This window comes from Aulostomus chinensis, chromosome 7 (assembly GCF_037954235.1).
Source record: "Aulostomus chinensis isolate RoL2024-O1b breed Wild chromosome 7, RoL_Achi_v1.0, whole genome shotgun sequence".
NCBI classification, from domain to species: domain Eukaryota; kingdom Metazoa; phylum Chordata; class Actinopteri; order Syngnathiformes; family Aulostomidae; genus Aulostomus; species Aulostomus chinensis.
The window spans coordinates 24,046,274-24,062,456 of record NC_141326.1 but is presented as its reverse complement, the minus strand read 5'-3'; the positions used below and the strand labels follow the sequence as shown (position 1 = coordinate 24,062,456).

Here is a 16,183-nt window from a genome sequence, read left to right as displayed (position 1 = left end):
TTTGAATATGATAATAGAGCCTGCATGTGTGACTAGAGTCACAGATGTTTGTACTGACGGATGCTTTGCACCTTGAGGTTTCTCCCCCCATCATACACCATCAAATTTTCTGCTTGTTCATCGATGACACCCAGTTTGAACAACCCGCCCAAACACTCCAAAGCCCGTGGAGCACACGACTGATTTCAAACACAAGGTGAATTGACTCTTAAATGGCTCTTCAAGATGCCAACTTGATGCATGCATGACGTTGTTTGGTGAATGAAATCCGTGTTCTGTTACTATGAAGAACCTCATCACACTTAAGTTGCCTCTTTTATTATTGGGATAGCATCTATCAAAAGACACAAAATGGGCAAAACAAAAAGGGAAGAATTTTCACTTCCCCTCTAATATTCTTATCTTAAGAGCTTTGTTTCACATTATCTTTTCTCCAACGTTTCCACTACCAAAAGTCTACTCAGGCCTCTCGACCTCGGCTGGCGATGCAGAGGCAGTCTGTGTGTGTGTGTCCACACCGATGATTCTGTCCTCCATATTTGAGCATGTCAACTACTGCAGTCAGTGCTGATGAACCCTCTTCCCTTTTTTCGTAAGACGATAAAGAGTTTAGTCCTGAGTATGTGTTTCTCCTCTTTGGTGTCATCTGCTACAACGCTGTCCAGGCTTTCCGCCACTCCACAAACTCGTCTAGCAGCACTGGCCCTGCACACAGAGCACGAGTGTCATTAACTGAGAGCCTGCAAAGCTTTGAGAAAGAAGCGCACACATGGATAATGTAGAGTTACAATAATTCAGAGCGGCAACATCAACACAAATTTTTTTACCACTGTCATCATTCATAGTCACCATTTGTGATGAAGGTGACTTCTGACTAAGAAATCCTTTTTGCTGGTGACCTTTGCCAGTTTGATTTTGTTTTCACGTACTAGGGATGTAACAGGACTCTATGTTTCACCAAGAAAACTACACATTTTTGTATCTGTATTTGGATTGAAGACTTGAAATGAGACATATTGACATAATTCATTTTCTGGATAATAACAGGACCTGATCCCATCTTATTTTCAAAGAACATCTTTAGATCTGCAGCCTCAGGGCGCTGCAGTGTGTCAACTTGTTGTTGAGCCGTTTGTATACTCACAAGCTCCGTCTTCATCGTAGTTACTCAGATCCGGGTTGATGGTCCTGCTGAACTCCAGGACGTTACACCACTGGTCCTTATTCATTCCCTTGTACTTTGACTGCTGTGGTAGAAACACGTGTTGCGGAGGTGGTGAGCAGGTTACACGTAACCACCACATTAGTGCTGTGTCATGTTTGTTTGGTTGGGTCTGAGGGAAGGGATTTACCTCCAGGAACTGGTGGAAGACTGGGAAGAGAGGCCACGTTCTCCCCAGCAGCAAAGCTAGCATGGATTTAGCAGTGTCCATGTCCAAACTCCTCTGGTCCTTATCCTGGTGATCCAACAAATCCAAACGTTATCAACTTGAGACCCCAACATAAAACTTATTCCCTCAATGCTTTATTTTGTGGAGCTCAACTTGGTCCCTTAATTCAATTACTCTGAGGTGACAAGCGATAACTTGCTCAAAGCGTGGAATAGTCATCTAACCATCTTGTGGCTGAAAAATAACGACATTTAGGCAACAAGTTGTAGCTCACAGCCACAAATAAATTCATCAAACTGAGGAAACAGGTTATATTTGATCAAATTACAAATGTATGTCTTTATTTGCAATTTTTGACCGAAACACACACACACACACACACACACACACACACACACACACACACACACACACACACACAAAGAAGAACTCACCCTGGCAAAGTCAAAAGCATATCTGTAGATGTTTTTGAAGGCAGCTGAGTCGTTGAGCTCACTGCGGAGGTGTTCTAGCTTGCTCTGTAACCTCTCGGTGCAGTCACACCTGCAGTCAGGTAAAGGAGAGTGTGAATTCAACATACTGAAATGTTCACAGGTAGATAATGACTCTGTTAGATTTCTGGAAACTACTTTTTTTTCAGTCAAATGTTCAATTGGAAATGGAAGTTTTCTTACTGTAACAACGTCATGCCCCTGAGCCACTCCTCTTTAGTGAAGAACCCCATATTTGCTGCTTCTAGATGCCAAGCTAAAACTAACATGATGATCTACAAGAGAGAAAAGCAACATTAATCCTTGATCATATTTGAAACAACACAGGATATTTAGTCCAACGTTAAATTTTGCTTGATGTAAATCAACTGAGATACAGTGAATGAATTAGATTATTGAGAAATTTGATTTTTGCGACGTATGACAGATGGAATCAATATTTTCAGCCCTCAGTGTTGTCATTCAGACAGGGGGGGAAAAAAGCCAGATGATATTGATGGTAACTTCTTGCTCCTTACATCTATTGTGTACCTCAAGTAATAATGAACATTTTGCAAGCCTGGGTTATTATACCAGTTACAAGAGGTACACAGCCACGGATATGTAGAGTGAACTCACATTCTCTGGCTCCACTCCGATGTCTTCACAGAACTTCTCCATGGACTCTGGACCAACCACTTCGTCAGGACCGGCGTACTCATGGAACCACGCTAGGCACTTTTTACTAGAGAACGGCCTCTCAGAGCTGATGGGCCTAGTATCACGGATCTGTGTAAAACTACAACAAGTACAAATATACTCATCTCACATACACAAATTCAGAAAGAAAATCAATGTCAACATCGACACAAAACGACCACCATAGAAGATGGTTTACCTCGTGATTTTACACTTGAGATGATGATCGTCTGCATCAGAGAGCTTCCTCCTCTTCTTCACTGGCATCCCTGAACCTTTAATGGGCTTCACTAGCTGGGCTACACAGAGAAGCATTTAAAATACTTTAAGAAAAAGTTAGCAGGCAGCAGCTGAACAGAGCAGCCAACTAGACACGCATGTAATTATACGGAAAGTTCATCGACTCAATGATGAAATGTGTAGGATGAGAGTCATACCTGTGTACTTCTGGCTTTTTTTCCATTCAAATCAAAGAAATTCTGCAATAATAGAGATCAAAACATCACACAGGCAACTTTATAAAACGTAATCCAGTCAGAGGCAAGAGATTGAGGTGCCATACTGTAAAGTTCAGCGATGTTATCAATTTCCATTTGAAAATGACTGACTTACAAACCTGTCCAGTGCCTCTGGTGCTGTACTGGATTCTATCAGGAATTGTTCCTGTTAACAGAAACGTAAATGTAAGAGAGGCATGAAGCATCCGGTCAGTTATCAAAATAAAACAAGTTTTAGAATGGAAACAAACGGGTTGGCGTTGGTTTGGCTCTCAGTTGTGTCTAGACGGATAGCGACAGTCTAGAGCAGGCAACACACACACACACACGCGCGCGCGCGCGCACACACACACGCACACACACACACACAAAGCCAGCGACACCAACAGATGCGAGTGGAGTAAATTTACGAGGTGGGGGTCGGGTTGCGACACATGCATTTCAGGAGAATTTGTGGAGAGACTAAACACTTAAAAAAAAAAAAAAAACAAGTATCAGGGTACATGTACATGTACTCCTTCTGTGAACAGCCAGGCTGCCGATTCACACTTCGCGGCTCCTCTCAACGCTTCCGTCTCCGGCGTGAGTATTCGTCGCTACGCTTCTTTTGTTTGCTGGCTAGCGGATGTCAAGCCGTTACGGCTAACGTTAGCTAAACTGTCAGCACACACGCGAAACGTTGATGATTCCCAATCTGAGATGACGAATAAGAAGGATAATTACTTAAATAGTTGGCAACGTAAAGTCTCATAACACTGTACCACTTACTGTTTTAAGTCAATGTTAATGGACAATTCACTTCCACCGGCTTCCCTACCACCACGGTAAGCGTATGTCGCCGGTGCTTCCGGGAGAGTGGACGATACGACCGGTCGTAGGGGGGAATAAGTGAAAATTTGTTTTTTCTGTGTCCACAAAAATGTGCGGACTCGAGTATTTTCATGAAAAAAGTTTGTTGTACTCTAACTCATCCAATTCAAGTCAAATAATTGTATCACGGCGAGCAAAATACCACGCAAGACACCTCTTAATATTATGGTAACCCTACTTGGAAGACCAAGGTAAAACCTGCATTTGTTTGTTAAAGGCGCAATCTTGTATATTCGACACGTAGCTATCACATGTTTTTCAGTGGGATAAAACACACACAGATCTATTAAACCCAATATTGTGCACGAATCTGTATGATTTAGAATAAATATTAATTTAAATTGTGGGATAGTAGTAAGCCTGGGGTGTGTGGAGCTTCCTGGGGAGGCCACATGACAGATGTTTGCTATTATTTCACACTGTCTGATGATTTCAACTTAATATAAAAAAAACACAATTAATTCTAAAAACTAAGCATTTCTCATGCAATATGACTTTCGAATTTCATAGAACCTGATAATTGACTTGCAAGTTTTGGCATTCACAGGCTGACCTACTGATGCACTGAGTGAATAATAGGCTTAAATCAGTCTGTCTCAACAGAATACAAGGTGCTTATTAGCCCTGCATATTTGCATAAGTAATAGTGAGTATTTTCAAATACAAAACAGGGGGCACCTGGGATCCTAAAAGCCATGCAACCCACCTGTCTTTCCTGCTTTAAACAGTCATGAATGATTATTAATAGAAGTGTGGAGAGTTGAGCAGCAAATGAGGTCTTTGCCTTGCATTAGTGATTCGCTGTGGAGAGCATGGGAGACCCTGCAGCCGATGCTTGGAGAGCAGCTGAGACATTACATAAAACCTCAGTGGGTGAGAAAGGGGGAGGGGTAGACCCACCGCAGCAAGTCAGCATACGCTTGGCTTTGTAAGAAAGTAGGAGCTGCACACCTGCACTGAGAGATAAGGACAGTCAGATATGGTCATATGAGATGGGGGATTCAACGATCTTTATTGTCATACCACTCACATTTCCATGTTCGTGGTATGAAAATTAAAACTCAGGTCCCGGGATAGCAAGAGACAGAATAATAGTAAGATAGAGTAAGAACAGAATAGGTATTTACAGAGCAGATAAGTGGTACAATTGGTATTTAGTGGACACGATAAAAGCCAGCTTCTGGGAGCATTTGTAGTCCAAGCTGGTGTCATTTTTTTCCGGGTTTTCCCCCTTTTTTATCGGAAGTTTTTCCACAGTGCAAAACTTTGAAATTTTAACAGCTACATTTTATTCAGGAGACAGATAATTTGCAAGTCCTGTACGCAAATGCATTTCAAATACATGTAGGAAACACATCAAATATTACATTTCCCCAAACAAGCCTTTAAATAGATTTAATATACTTGTTAAAACTGACAAATAAATGTTCTTTAAAGTCAATCTTTTGCCTGTAAGTTCAGACAATGCTCATTAAGATACAGATGAAATCTATCACATCTTTCTCTTTAGTCAGTGACATCTTAAAAATTATTGTCTGCCTTCACTGTCCGTGTCACATTTCCAGCATGATGGATGCATAGTTAAGGTTCCTTTTATTAATTTCCGATGGAGAAAACTGTCTTGGAATCCAACCAGTTATAATAATTAAACACATTTAATAATTCAAGTTGCTGAACATTTTTTATTTTGTTATTGTGCTCCATATATTCTTGCAGGTAAAAATATATCAATATGTCTGCATAAATCTAGAAGAGATGTTATGAACATTGTTATAATATAACTCCTCTTAAGGGAAGACCTGGAACTAAAATGGAAGGTCCAACACTGACCTCAGACCTTCTGCACACTGATAGTCACTGCAATTCACTGCTTGCCCACAAGATGGCACTGATGGATTGGCTGTCTGTAGATAGTGAAATAATGCAGCGTGTACAATAATAACAACAATAACGACAACAATAATAATATAATAATAATTTATAGCTGTCTTATTTACCCAGCTGCTTTAGCCAATCTTTTATCTGTTAATTATATTTGTGAAGGTTTAGGAGGATATATCGACACAGCCTTTCCAGCTTGAAGTTTTTGCCAATTGTTGTGCATCACTCTGTAAGATTTGTGAGGAATGGTACAGATTTCCTTGAATTATAAAAGAATCTCTAAAATTCACATAAGTTTAGATGAATAAAAAAAAAAAAGAAAAAAATTTCAGCAGGCATCGTGTATGAAAGGAAACAATAGAGCATTCAGTTTTTATTATGACTCATAAATGGCAGATTTGAAAGCCAGAGAAGTTTTGAAGACAAAGTGTTTCTGCTGTTCAATAAGATGTTGCCACAGTTACTGCAAGTGAATCAATTTGGTCTTTGGCTTTGGTATGTCTTTGTAGTGCAGCTATGAGTAAAGTGAATAAGCCCCTGAGAGCTTTGTAATGCATCACCTACTTGACTCTTTTAGAGTTGAACCAAAAGACATCCCCTGTTCCACTGTCCTTGCCCTGAGAGACTTAGTGTGTGCGCGTGTGTGTGTGTGTGTGCGTGTGCGTCCATGCGTGCATGTGCGTGCACTTATGCACGTGCGTGCAGCACGATTGAAGGTGTTCGCTGGCACCGGGTGCATTTATTACGTTACAGTCTTGGCTGAGCACATGCTTTAATGACTCTTATTTTCCTGATGGCACTTTAGGAAATGACAATTTGTGGGGCAATACAAAGTAATTACATTTCCTATGTCTGGACCCAGAAGAAATCTAGTATTATTAATAATGAATGGAGCACTGGAAGCCCTCTCACATAGCAGATGTGACACTGCCACTGCATGGAGAGGCATTGCCTGCCTGTGTTTTATTGACAATAGCCAACCATTAGCTGAACAGTGTGGCACTAGTGTTTGAACAAGCTATCTGAATTGCAGACAGATAAGCGCCTATTTGTCAAAACACATCTGTTTTCCATGAGTCATAATTAAAACAAAACATATTACTGGGATTAGCGAGAACTATCAAATTGGAGGCAGTTTGATATGACAAACATGTTGGTGTTAATTTGGGGTCTTTAGGAATAAACCGAGCACAGGATCAGGAGCGGCTCTGGAACCGTCCCCAGAATCACTCCACTTGTCAGCCTACTTCAACAGTCCAGCGAAGCCAACAAAAGACCTTCCAAGTGATCCAGGGATTGGCTGCAGATTGTTGTGGACTTGGGACCGCCTCTGAACAGAGCTTTATGGAGAGGCTTCGATTCCTGTCCATCTGGCAGGGAATTTATTAGGATTCAGGACAAATATAACAAGTTATCATTACTTTGAAAAGAAAAAATAAAAACTTAACTGGCATGGCATGGCTGCTGATGAAACGATTGTGTAAAAAAAAAAGAGAAAAAAACGGTAATTGGTCCCATGGATGAGGAGGATGCAACAGGAATAAACAAATATTCAAAGCACAAAGCATCTGTGCTCTATAAAAAGGCATTAATAAGGCTGAGTCACAAAACCCGCAGCCAAGCAATCCATTTTAATCTATTTTAATACAACTTGCTAGAAAGCCAAATGTCAAATGTACTGGAAACTATATAGTTATAGGTTATAACTGACGATAGAAAAATGGAGGAATCTACGGTACTCTGGTAAACGTAACGACTTGAGACAGTTTATGTTTTTATTGTTGACCTTTCATCCCTATTTAAAAGCCAAGAGGAGGAATGCTTTAAAAGATGAGTAAAAGTTCCTGCCTAACTCGAAAAATCAGTCCCGAATAAGAGAATTTCCCTGGCACGAACGGTCATGATGTCCCCAATCAGAGACGCGAATTTTCACCTACATTCATTTTTTTAGGGTTAATTTCTAGGTTTGACATCGGTGGTCCGTGATGGTTTTAGCAATAATTAGTCAGCCTTTTTATTTTACAACAAATGCTCAAGATGAGGCTGCACCACTAGCAGCCTCACTGGCCTTAAAGCACTGATGCAGCGCTGCAGTGGCCTCTGCTGGTACAAGTAGTAAAATACAGGACGGTACATTAATTTGACGCTTGGCCGATTATTTAACTATTCAAACATGTTTTGGAGCAAAACAATTGATTCCTATCAATCCTTCATTCCTATGACTGATAACTGATAATGAGTTAACTTGCACTTGCTAACAGTTGGTGCTACGCTGACAGAGTGAGCAACAGATAAATGTGTCCTTTTTTCCCCCACATTTGCTTCCTCCATAAATGTCCTCTCTCTCTCATCTTTTTCAGGATTTCTGTTGGGGTATTCCGGAGCGAGGATCCAGTCCCTGTACGCAGCACTGTCAGCTGTGAGAGTTTGGTGCAGCTCCCGTTATATCGCCCAGAATCAATTCTCCTTAATTTCATTTCATTTATTTAGCAAGACAGCACACATGAATCCAGATTTTTAATGATATTCCAGTGTCAGCCAGCTGACTAGTTTTCAACTGTAGTCCTTTGGCGAGATGACCTCAACCCAGTCAGGAGTTAGTTACCATCAAAGTCATGATGACAGGTGACATGTCATTGTAAGCTGTAAATGTCACATAATGTTGCTTTAAAATTCTGTAGCAGCTTACTTCAGTTTCTGTCTTGAGGTTCTTTACTCTGTCTTCAGTTTCTGTGTTTTCTTACCGGCTACTTTGCAGCCACAGGGTTTGTCACCCTCTTATGTTCTCAGAAATGAGCTTATGACTGTAAACAAGTCCTTCAATACTGTGAAACACACAACATGTATAGTGAGACCGCCACAGGCTGGAAGCTGCAGGTCACCTATCTGCTGAAGATGTCAGACACGATGAGCTTATGAAAGATGCAGGAGACTGTGGATGCTAAGAAAACACTGGAGCCCAGTGTTTGCAGCCGATAGCAACACTCGCCATTGAAGATTATAACGAAGGTTACAGGCTAATGTATGTATTTATTGCATCACTGTAGAGGCATTAGCTGTTGTGCTGGATTGGAAGATATTATGCTGAAAACAGGGTGACAGTAAGATAGTGTAGTCCACGGCCCTTTGCATCATCCCGATGACAGATGGTGATCATGTGATTTCTGGCTTTTTTTTTTAGATTAGATGTTCCCTCTGAATATGAATTTTTAGATTTCTAAAGTGTGATACAGTATTGTCTCAGATGCCTTTTTCATTCTTCTAAAACCACTGAAGTATTATACTTTAATTGTTCATTGAAGTATAATACGACAGGGGTTTACTGGTCAAAGTGTCCGTCTGGCTGTGCTGGAGACAGGTGCAGTGACGCAGGTGGAGGCACAAATGTCTGAACTAGAGACAGGTTGTGCGAGGCTAGCGATGACACCAAAGCCTGGACCGGAGACAGGTACAGGGACACAGGTGGAGGCACAAATGGCTGGACTGGAGACAAGTGGGATGGAAGGAGATGTCTGGGCCAGGACCCGCAAACCGCCATAAGGTTTGTGAACTGTGCTTTACATTACTGATAGTGGTCAACTGTTGGGCAGTCTGGGTCACATGATGAACCCTGGAGATTTCAAAAGAGACTGAGGCCACATAGCAGCTTTTGTGGCAGAGAGAAACATTCAACGGTTCTAATTTTGAGAGAGCTGAGGAGGCAGGAGGAGCCAAATGCAGATAAACATCTTTTCCTGCACAGGATTATTTGTACATCCTGGAATTATTGACTGCACAGATCAAGGTTTATATATCTATTCTGTTCTAAATAACCGTGATTTGTAATTGCAGGAATAATAAATGTTTCACGTAGCTGCTGCACAGGATTGTCTTTAATACAGGACACCACCTACCAATCACATTCCGGCCAAAGCAACTCAATCTAATAATCAAATCCAATAATCTGTTAGCAAGGATTTATGTTGCATTCAAGGGAAGCACAGAGTTTGTATATACATCATGTCACAACTTGTCAAGCTGCAGCTTTTAGGGAATTTCCAGCTCTGAAGTTGTGAATATCAAAAGAGGGCAGGGTTCTTGTGGGGTTTTGAATCAATATTTGCATACAGCATAAAATCAGGCCCATCAAGAGCTCTTACTACTTCTGTATTTTAAATATTTGGTTGCTACAATTCCCGTTGATAACACTACACAAAATTATCTTTTTAATGTAACGGACACAAACTGAATTTCCTACAAAAAGCTTTCATTTGATCATTGTTGTTCTCAATAAGAAAAGAGGAACTCACATACACGCATCTCCATGTGTTACCAAGGTGAATATGTGATTAGATTCCTGTGTAACCGGCTCATCTACTGGGAAAGTGAGTTTAGAGTGTTAACCCCCCCCAAAAAAACAGAGCTTCTGTTTGCGTCACGACATATTTGACTTGCCAAGCAAAGGTAACTTTTAATATCTTTTTTAGGAAATGAAAAAATTGCTTTAGATGTGTTGTCTTGAGTTTTAAAGGGAATTATTCCAAGTGGAATTTCATACCTGGTCTTCTCAACCCCCCCCCCCCCCAAAAAAAACAAACAAACAAACAAACAAACCAACAACTCAAACGACCACATGAGTTGTTTGTTCTAACCGTCTCCGACTGCAGTGATACTGGAAAATAAGACACTTGTCACTGGCAACAGGAAATGAACAGTGGTCTCCAGCTGCACTGACCTGCAGTATCCTCCGCTTCCTGTTAGAGGATCGAACACCAGTCTGCTGTGCTAAAGTCCCTTGTTTGTCTGAATCATCCAGCATCCCCCAGCTGGACTCTCTGCCCTGATACTTTCAGTCACATGTCCATGTTCTCACCATTTGTTTTCTGACCTGTCTGGTGGTTTTTCATGTCTTTTCATTTATCATTCCAAACTCTGGTCTTTTTTTCCCCCCCAAATGTTGAATGCTTCTTTGCAGAAAAATTGGACATTTTTCACTAAGGCTCCTCCCACTGTGAGTTCATTAAATTATTAATCAGGCTACAAACGAACCCAGGTGATCCAGGTGATTTCTGGGTATGTCTCCAGGAAAATGGTCAAGAATTTCTAAAGAATTATTTCATCATTTTATTTGTTTCCATCAGGTGTAAAGGAAGACATCTTCAGGCGTGGTTGCAATTAATGGAAGTGTTTTAAATTCAAGGTCTTTCTAAACTGCGACCACAAGGGGGCTCCCCTCTCTCTCTCTCTCTCTCTCTCTCTCTCTCTCTCTCTCTCTCTCTCTCTCTCTCTCCACACTCCTCCCTCAGCGGCCGCAGCTCTCATCCATCCTGCTATAGGACCGTTCAGCTGAGCGGGTGAGGCAGCGGCGTCTCCCTTTGTGCGTCCCCTCCGTCCGTCCACCTGTGCTGCGGATGCTGACGCTGATGGAGCAGATCTTGCGCTACATGGAATAATCTCTTTATCACGTTCTCCTGCTTTTTGCTCCTCATCACTGGGCATCTAAAGTTTTGACGATGCCTCCGCTCGGTTCGTGGGATTGGTAATATCTGTGAGACGGTGATCAGCTCAAGCGATTGAACGATACTGCCTCTCGGAAGTGGACAAAACATGGACTAATTTTTTTTATACGTTCACCATGGGATTATTACGGCTATTTCTGGTTACTGTCATATTTTGCGCCTCCTCAGGTAAGACAGCTGTTAATGGTATCTTGCAACATGTAGTCTGCGAGATGAAATTGGATTTTTTTGTGTTGTTTTGAATGATTATTCTCAAAAATATTTCTCAAGCTCCACAAGAACAGTAACCTCGTATCTCTCTGTATCTCACAGCTGCAGTTTAAAAAAAAAAAACATGTTTCCTTGTCTGAGAACACAAATTACAGTCTTGCATTTTGTTAGTTGTAGGCTTTGGGGTTGACCCTGCTCTGCGCATCAGCGTGTTTGATGAACTAACGCTTGGAGATGGCTTTGATGGAGTTACTCAGGTCCAGGGCTTCCACAGCGAGTCTAGAGCTTTCCACTTCCAAGGTACAGTAACACTTTGCATTTTTTTTTTCTCAAGATGAAATTTCTCCAGGTCAGGAGATGGACTTGTGAAATAACGCTGACCAAACTGCTGTTGCTGCTGTCCTCCTTTTGTGTGTGTGTGTGTGTGTGTGTCTGTTTTTTTTTTTTTTTAACTTTCAAGACTAACAGGATGCAGCCCCAACAACAACAAAAATGCCTGATGTGGAGCTATTTCTGAAAATGTCAGATCATATAACAGCCCGTGTGCCTGTGCTCGATTCATACTCTCGATAAAGCAGCAGCGACTCCCAGCATGTGGAGGATTTGTAGTTCTCTTCTGTAACAAGACTATGCTTGGGGGCCCTTAGAATGCCACCTGCCAAAACAAAAGGGGATGTTGGGTTCTCATTAAAAAGTAGGGTGAGCAGGGTGAATGGGGTGGGGTGAGATGGGAGGCTAAGGCGAAGAATCATAGAAAGACGGAGCATAATCAGATTAGGCAGGGACAAAACCCAGCATTCACTGAGATGTATGACGTGAGTCTGGAGGCTGAATGGCCCACTGCAGTTTACCCATCGGTGATGCTCTGGAGTGTGTAAGCTGTCTGAACACTCCAAATGTGAGTGAGTCAGTTGTCGGTGATGTTAACTCAAATGTTATCTGTGTGTGTGTGTGTGTTTTTTGTTCTCTTTTTGTTACAAAATGGCACTGTGTTGTCAAACTCTTGATGGTGTTACATCTTTGACATTTGATTTCAGGCTGTCAGTAGAATTCAAATGAGACACTTAACATCCCGTTGTTGGGATGGAGATGTCCATCAGAACCAGGAGAAAAAGTGCCAAAACGTGATTTAACTTCATTTTAATGTTAAAGTTCTTTTGTTTTATGTCAGCGTTTTTTTCTTTCAAATCAGTTCTACAACTTCAGAATGAATTAAAAATTAGAGATTCACTTCTTAGTCATTTAAATTTGGTATTGAATGAGAAAGTATCAATTCAAACAGTGCCATAAAAGTATCAAAGTTCAACACCTAGACGGGTGGTAACATCCACATCTTCACAAGACGGATCTCAACACAAATCACATAATGTACCAAAGTGAGTTTGGGACAGAGGAACAGCGCAATCATTTGTCGACTTTTACTCGTCCCCTTCCTTGTTTCTGATATCTTCTAATCTCCTCGTACAGCCGCTGAGACAGCAGGCAGCACTTCTGCATGGAGCAGCAACTCCAGCATCTCTGTGAAGGCAGACCATTTGATGTCCTCTTGTGTAGACAATACTCAGAAGTGCTCTATCCAGGCAGGTAGTGAGAGGGAGGGAAGAGACTGCATGGAGGGAAAAAAAAGAGAATTGTAGAGAGACCCTCCCTCTGCTTTTGTCAAAACATGAAAAACTTCTGCAACTGGCACCTCTCTGTCATTATACCTTTTTATTTCTCCGCATTACCATTGCTAAGTGCATTTCGTTACGCAGGCGGTGAAGGCGTTGTGTTATTTATGGCAGAGCATGCCTCCATCCTTCATTTGGGATGTCTATGTTAAGTCAATGATGTTGGGAGAGAGAGGGGGGGGGGGGGCGGAGGGGGAGGCATACCAGCATAGCAGACCTGGGCTTCTGCTTGTTTGTGATAGAAATAGACAGGGAGAGGCACAGAGATGCAGCGAGAGTGAGGGAGATAGGAAGAAGCGGGGATAGAAAGAGAATGAGAAAGAAGGAAGAGGAAAGAGAGAGAGAGCAAGAAGGGCTGTCTGCCAGCTGTTTGATAAACAGTGCTGATTCCACATGTATGGATGCTTGGGTGGCTGGGACCAGCAGACAGGCCCTCGGTGACATTCCAACGCTCATTAGATAGCAAGCAGAACATACCCGTGGCTGTCCCCTCCACCGCCTGCCTGTCTGCCCAAAGGGAGGGCTGTTATCTCTGGATACTGGGTGGAGGCAGGAGGAGGGGTAGCTGCTAAGAAAGAGAAGGAGCAGGAGGAGAGTTTTTCACATATGTGCATGTATGTAGGTAAGCACATTACTGTTTGCTCTATCTGTCTATCTGTCTCTCTGTCTGCCAGGGTTTTTTTTGTCTGAGAAAGAAGAAAGCATTGAGCAGAAGTGGGATTGCTGTTTAGCGCACCCCTGCTGATGCTTTTGAAGGTAGCTGTCAGCGCTACATTGCATGGCATTAAGAGAGGTGGACCTCAGGGATGGGCATAATAGAGAGGAAGAGATGCCCCCAGGCTACACTCCTCTCATGATGTGATGCTAGGTGATACTCTGCCACGCTGTAAAATCATCATATCATTAGCACATCCCCCACAAAATTTAATATCTAGACATCTAGATATCTGTGTCTCTGTATAAACAAGCACAGGAGCCACACCCAGAAGCCCTCCCTTCCCCCAACACACACACACACACACACACACACACACACACACACACACACACACACACACACACATTCCCCCTCTCTCTCCTACAAGCTTATGGACCAAACTCATTCAAAGTGCAAACAACACAATTGCTAGAAGCATTCTTTCAGCTGTAACACTCTGCTCTAGTTATATCTGTGTGTATGTGTGTGTTGTATCTCTCACTGCAGTCACTCTGAAGTGTAACAGGATGGAAGAATCTAATTTACAATAAAGCAGAGTGTGCTGTGTGTGGGTTTTTTTGGCATGTGACGGAAGGGTGAAGACAGAAGGGCAATGTGAGAAGTTTATATTAATGTGCGTGCAACAGATATAGATGCTAGAGCAAAATATGGCAAGATTCTGTTTCAGTGAATTCCTGCCAGTATAAATTGAAGTATATGCTATACGCAGATGCAATGCAATGGGTGAGAGGCAGTCCTTCAACTGTAGAGCCCAGATTCAAGCTTTTAAATAGTCAAGCAGCAGCAGCATCAGTCCCACCGGGTATTAGTCTGTAGCTAAGCCTACTCTTGCTTCTGGGTGGTAAAATGAGAATACAGAAATCCATACGGTTATTAACGTTGATAAAAGATGCTGAACCTCCTCTCATCTTAAACTGTTACGCTCTCTTCATGCTTTTTGGTGCTCTGGTTAAGAGCTGTGTTGGTCTTGTTCAGTATAATGTTCCATTTGTCTTGTTGCAGTTCCTGTTGCATGAGTCACTGCAAAAACTAAACGGTAGAAAGAATCAAAAAAGAGAATTGTGCTAGTGTAATGCAAATGAATACATACTCTGCCAGTGTAGAAAATGATGGAGTGGTTTTTAAGCTAGGAGGGAAATCTGACCCTAACTAGGACTAAATACTGTTTTAAAAATCCCTTCAGAATTCAGTGGAATTCTTGCAGGAAAAGTTTTTCCTTGCTCTTGCCAAACGAGCTATCTAGTTAAGCTCATCACCACCAGGTACATTCCTTTTTGTTCCACAGCATATGGAGTTTGTCTCTGATGAGTGACATTTGTGCCAATGCCTGTGGGAGGAGCTTGTGGGAAGTAGCCAGCCGAACCGGCTACTTCCGGTTAGCCCTTTCCAAACTTGATTGTGGCTAAATAATTGAATCCTGCAGCTCCCACAGACTTCCCAACCAGACAAAATGGATCAAATTCTGATAAAAGAACAAATCATTTTGTGTGGCAGTTAAAACCATTTATCCACCGTTTTATAGCCGCAACAGCAACAACAAAGTGGAGCCTGTGTTGTGTAGCTGTTACTGCCTAGAGATGGAGACAAAAGTGCGGCACTATAGCTTTAAGTAGCAAAACTTCAGATATGCTCTTGGTTGTAAGCCTTAAAACCCTGAATTATTCACTTTACTCAAAGCCACCTCTTAGTTTCTTTTGTTACACTTTACCTGAGTGGTAAATTCTTTCCTTTAAACATTTGCTGTTGCAAAGAATGTTTTGAAATTATTTTACTTTTGTATAAAAAAAACCTTGAAACGAGTCAGCCTTTGTTCCTATGATGTGCGGAGCTTATCAAGAGACTTTAACAAGTGCAGAGTCTCATTCAAAACACAAATTCCCAGTTTTTAAAGGATAATTTGAACGAAAGCTAAAGTAATCTCACAACATTGCAGCTCCGCTTTTTTGTTTAAGAAAAAAAACATGAATTAGCCCTTAATGGGTGTGATTTTTAAAAATACATGTATTATCTTTATTTTTTTTTAATTAAAATAAGGTTGTTTTAAATGTATTACATAGCCTCTCTTAGTTTTACATAATGCGGCCCACCTTTGAAATCAAAGATTGTCCCATTCCGTTAGATTTGGCAGTGTGATCTGCATTGTTGCTCCAAACATTTCAAAACAGTTGAGGGACATTGTCCTCAACTCCCAGAGGTCAAAGTCTGTTTTTCTTGCTGCCCTCTGAGGCGAACCTAATCCAACATTCAGCACAGGAGCAGCGGTGGCCGTGGAGAGGGAG

At 41.7% G+C, this 16,183-nt stretch overlaps 2 protein-coding genes across 5 annotated transcripts in view; one reads left to right on the top strand and one right to left on the bottom strand.

Annotated features, from left to right (window-relative positions):
- Positions 1–294: 294 nt before the first annotated feature.
- dcun1d5 (DCN1, defective in cullin neddylation 1, domain containing 5 (S. cerevisiae)) lies at positions 295–4,046 on the bottom strand. Of its 4 annotated transcripts, none has more exons than XM_086207860.1 (10): positions 3,826–4,046; positions 3,173–3,223; positions 2,998–3,039; positions 2,760–2,859; positions 2,501–2,660; positions 2,066–2,157; positions 1,826–1,934; positions 1,353–1,457; positions 1,145–1,247; positions 295–705 (listed from the first exon to the last, which is right to left on the bottom strand). In XM_086207860.1, exons 4-10 carry the CDS (start codon positions 2,825–2,827, stop codon positions 650–652), a joined length of 693 nt encoding a protein of 230 aa, XP_086063986.1. In that variant the 5' UTR covers positions 2,828–2,859; positions 2,998–3,039; positions 3,173–3,223; positions 3,826–4,046; the 3' UTR covers positions 295–649. The 4 variants fall into 4 exon arrangements, with proteins under 4 accessions (XP_086063986.1, XP_086063984.1, XP_086063987.1 ...); XM_086207858.1 differs by having other exon boundaries at positions 3,177–3,223; positions 3,826–4,044; XM_086207861.1 differs by lacking the exon at positions 3,826–4,046 and adding an exon at positions 3,567–3,710.
- A 7,076-nt stretch (positions 4,047–11,122) lies between these two features.
- Positions 11,123–16,183, top strand: part of nell2a (neural EGFL like 2a) — a 79,514-nt gene continuing 74,453 nt past the window's right edge. The window contains exons 1-2 of the mRNA XM_086209465.1: positions 11,123–11,474; positions 11,688–11,816. Of these exons, the coding sequence (XP_086065591.1) occupies positions 11,423–11,474; positions 11,688–11,816 (181 nt within the window). The 5' untranslated portion in view covers positions 11,123–11,422. The remainder of the gene's footprint in view (positions 11,475–11,687; positions 11,817–16,183) is intronic.

What these genes read in the sequence shown, in the direction of transcription:
- dcun1d5 (XM_086207860.1), bottom strand. Translation starts at nt 2,827, where the DNA reads ATGCCAGTGAAGAAGAGGAGGAAGCTCTCTGATGCAGACGATCATCAT. An exon ending in TCTTCCACCAGTTCCTGGAG is followed by an intron (nt 1,248 to 1,352) that starts GTAAATCCCTTC and finishes TTTCTACCACAG; the next exon opens with CAGTCAAAGTACAAGGGAAT. An exon ending in CTACGATGAAGACGGAGCTT is followed by an intron (nt 706 to 1,144) that starts GTGAGTATACAA and finishes CTCTGTGTGCAG; the next exon opens with GGCCAGTGCTGCTAGACGAG.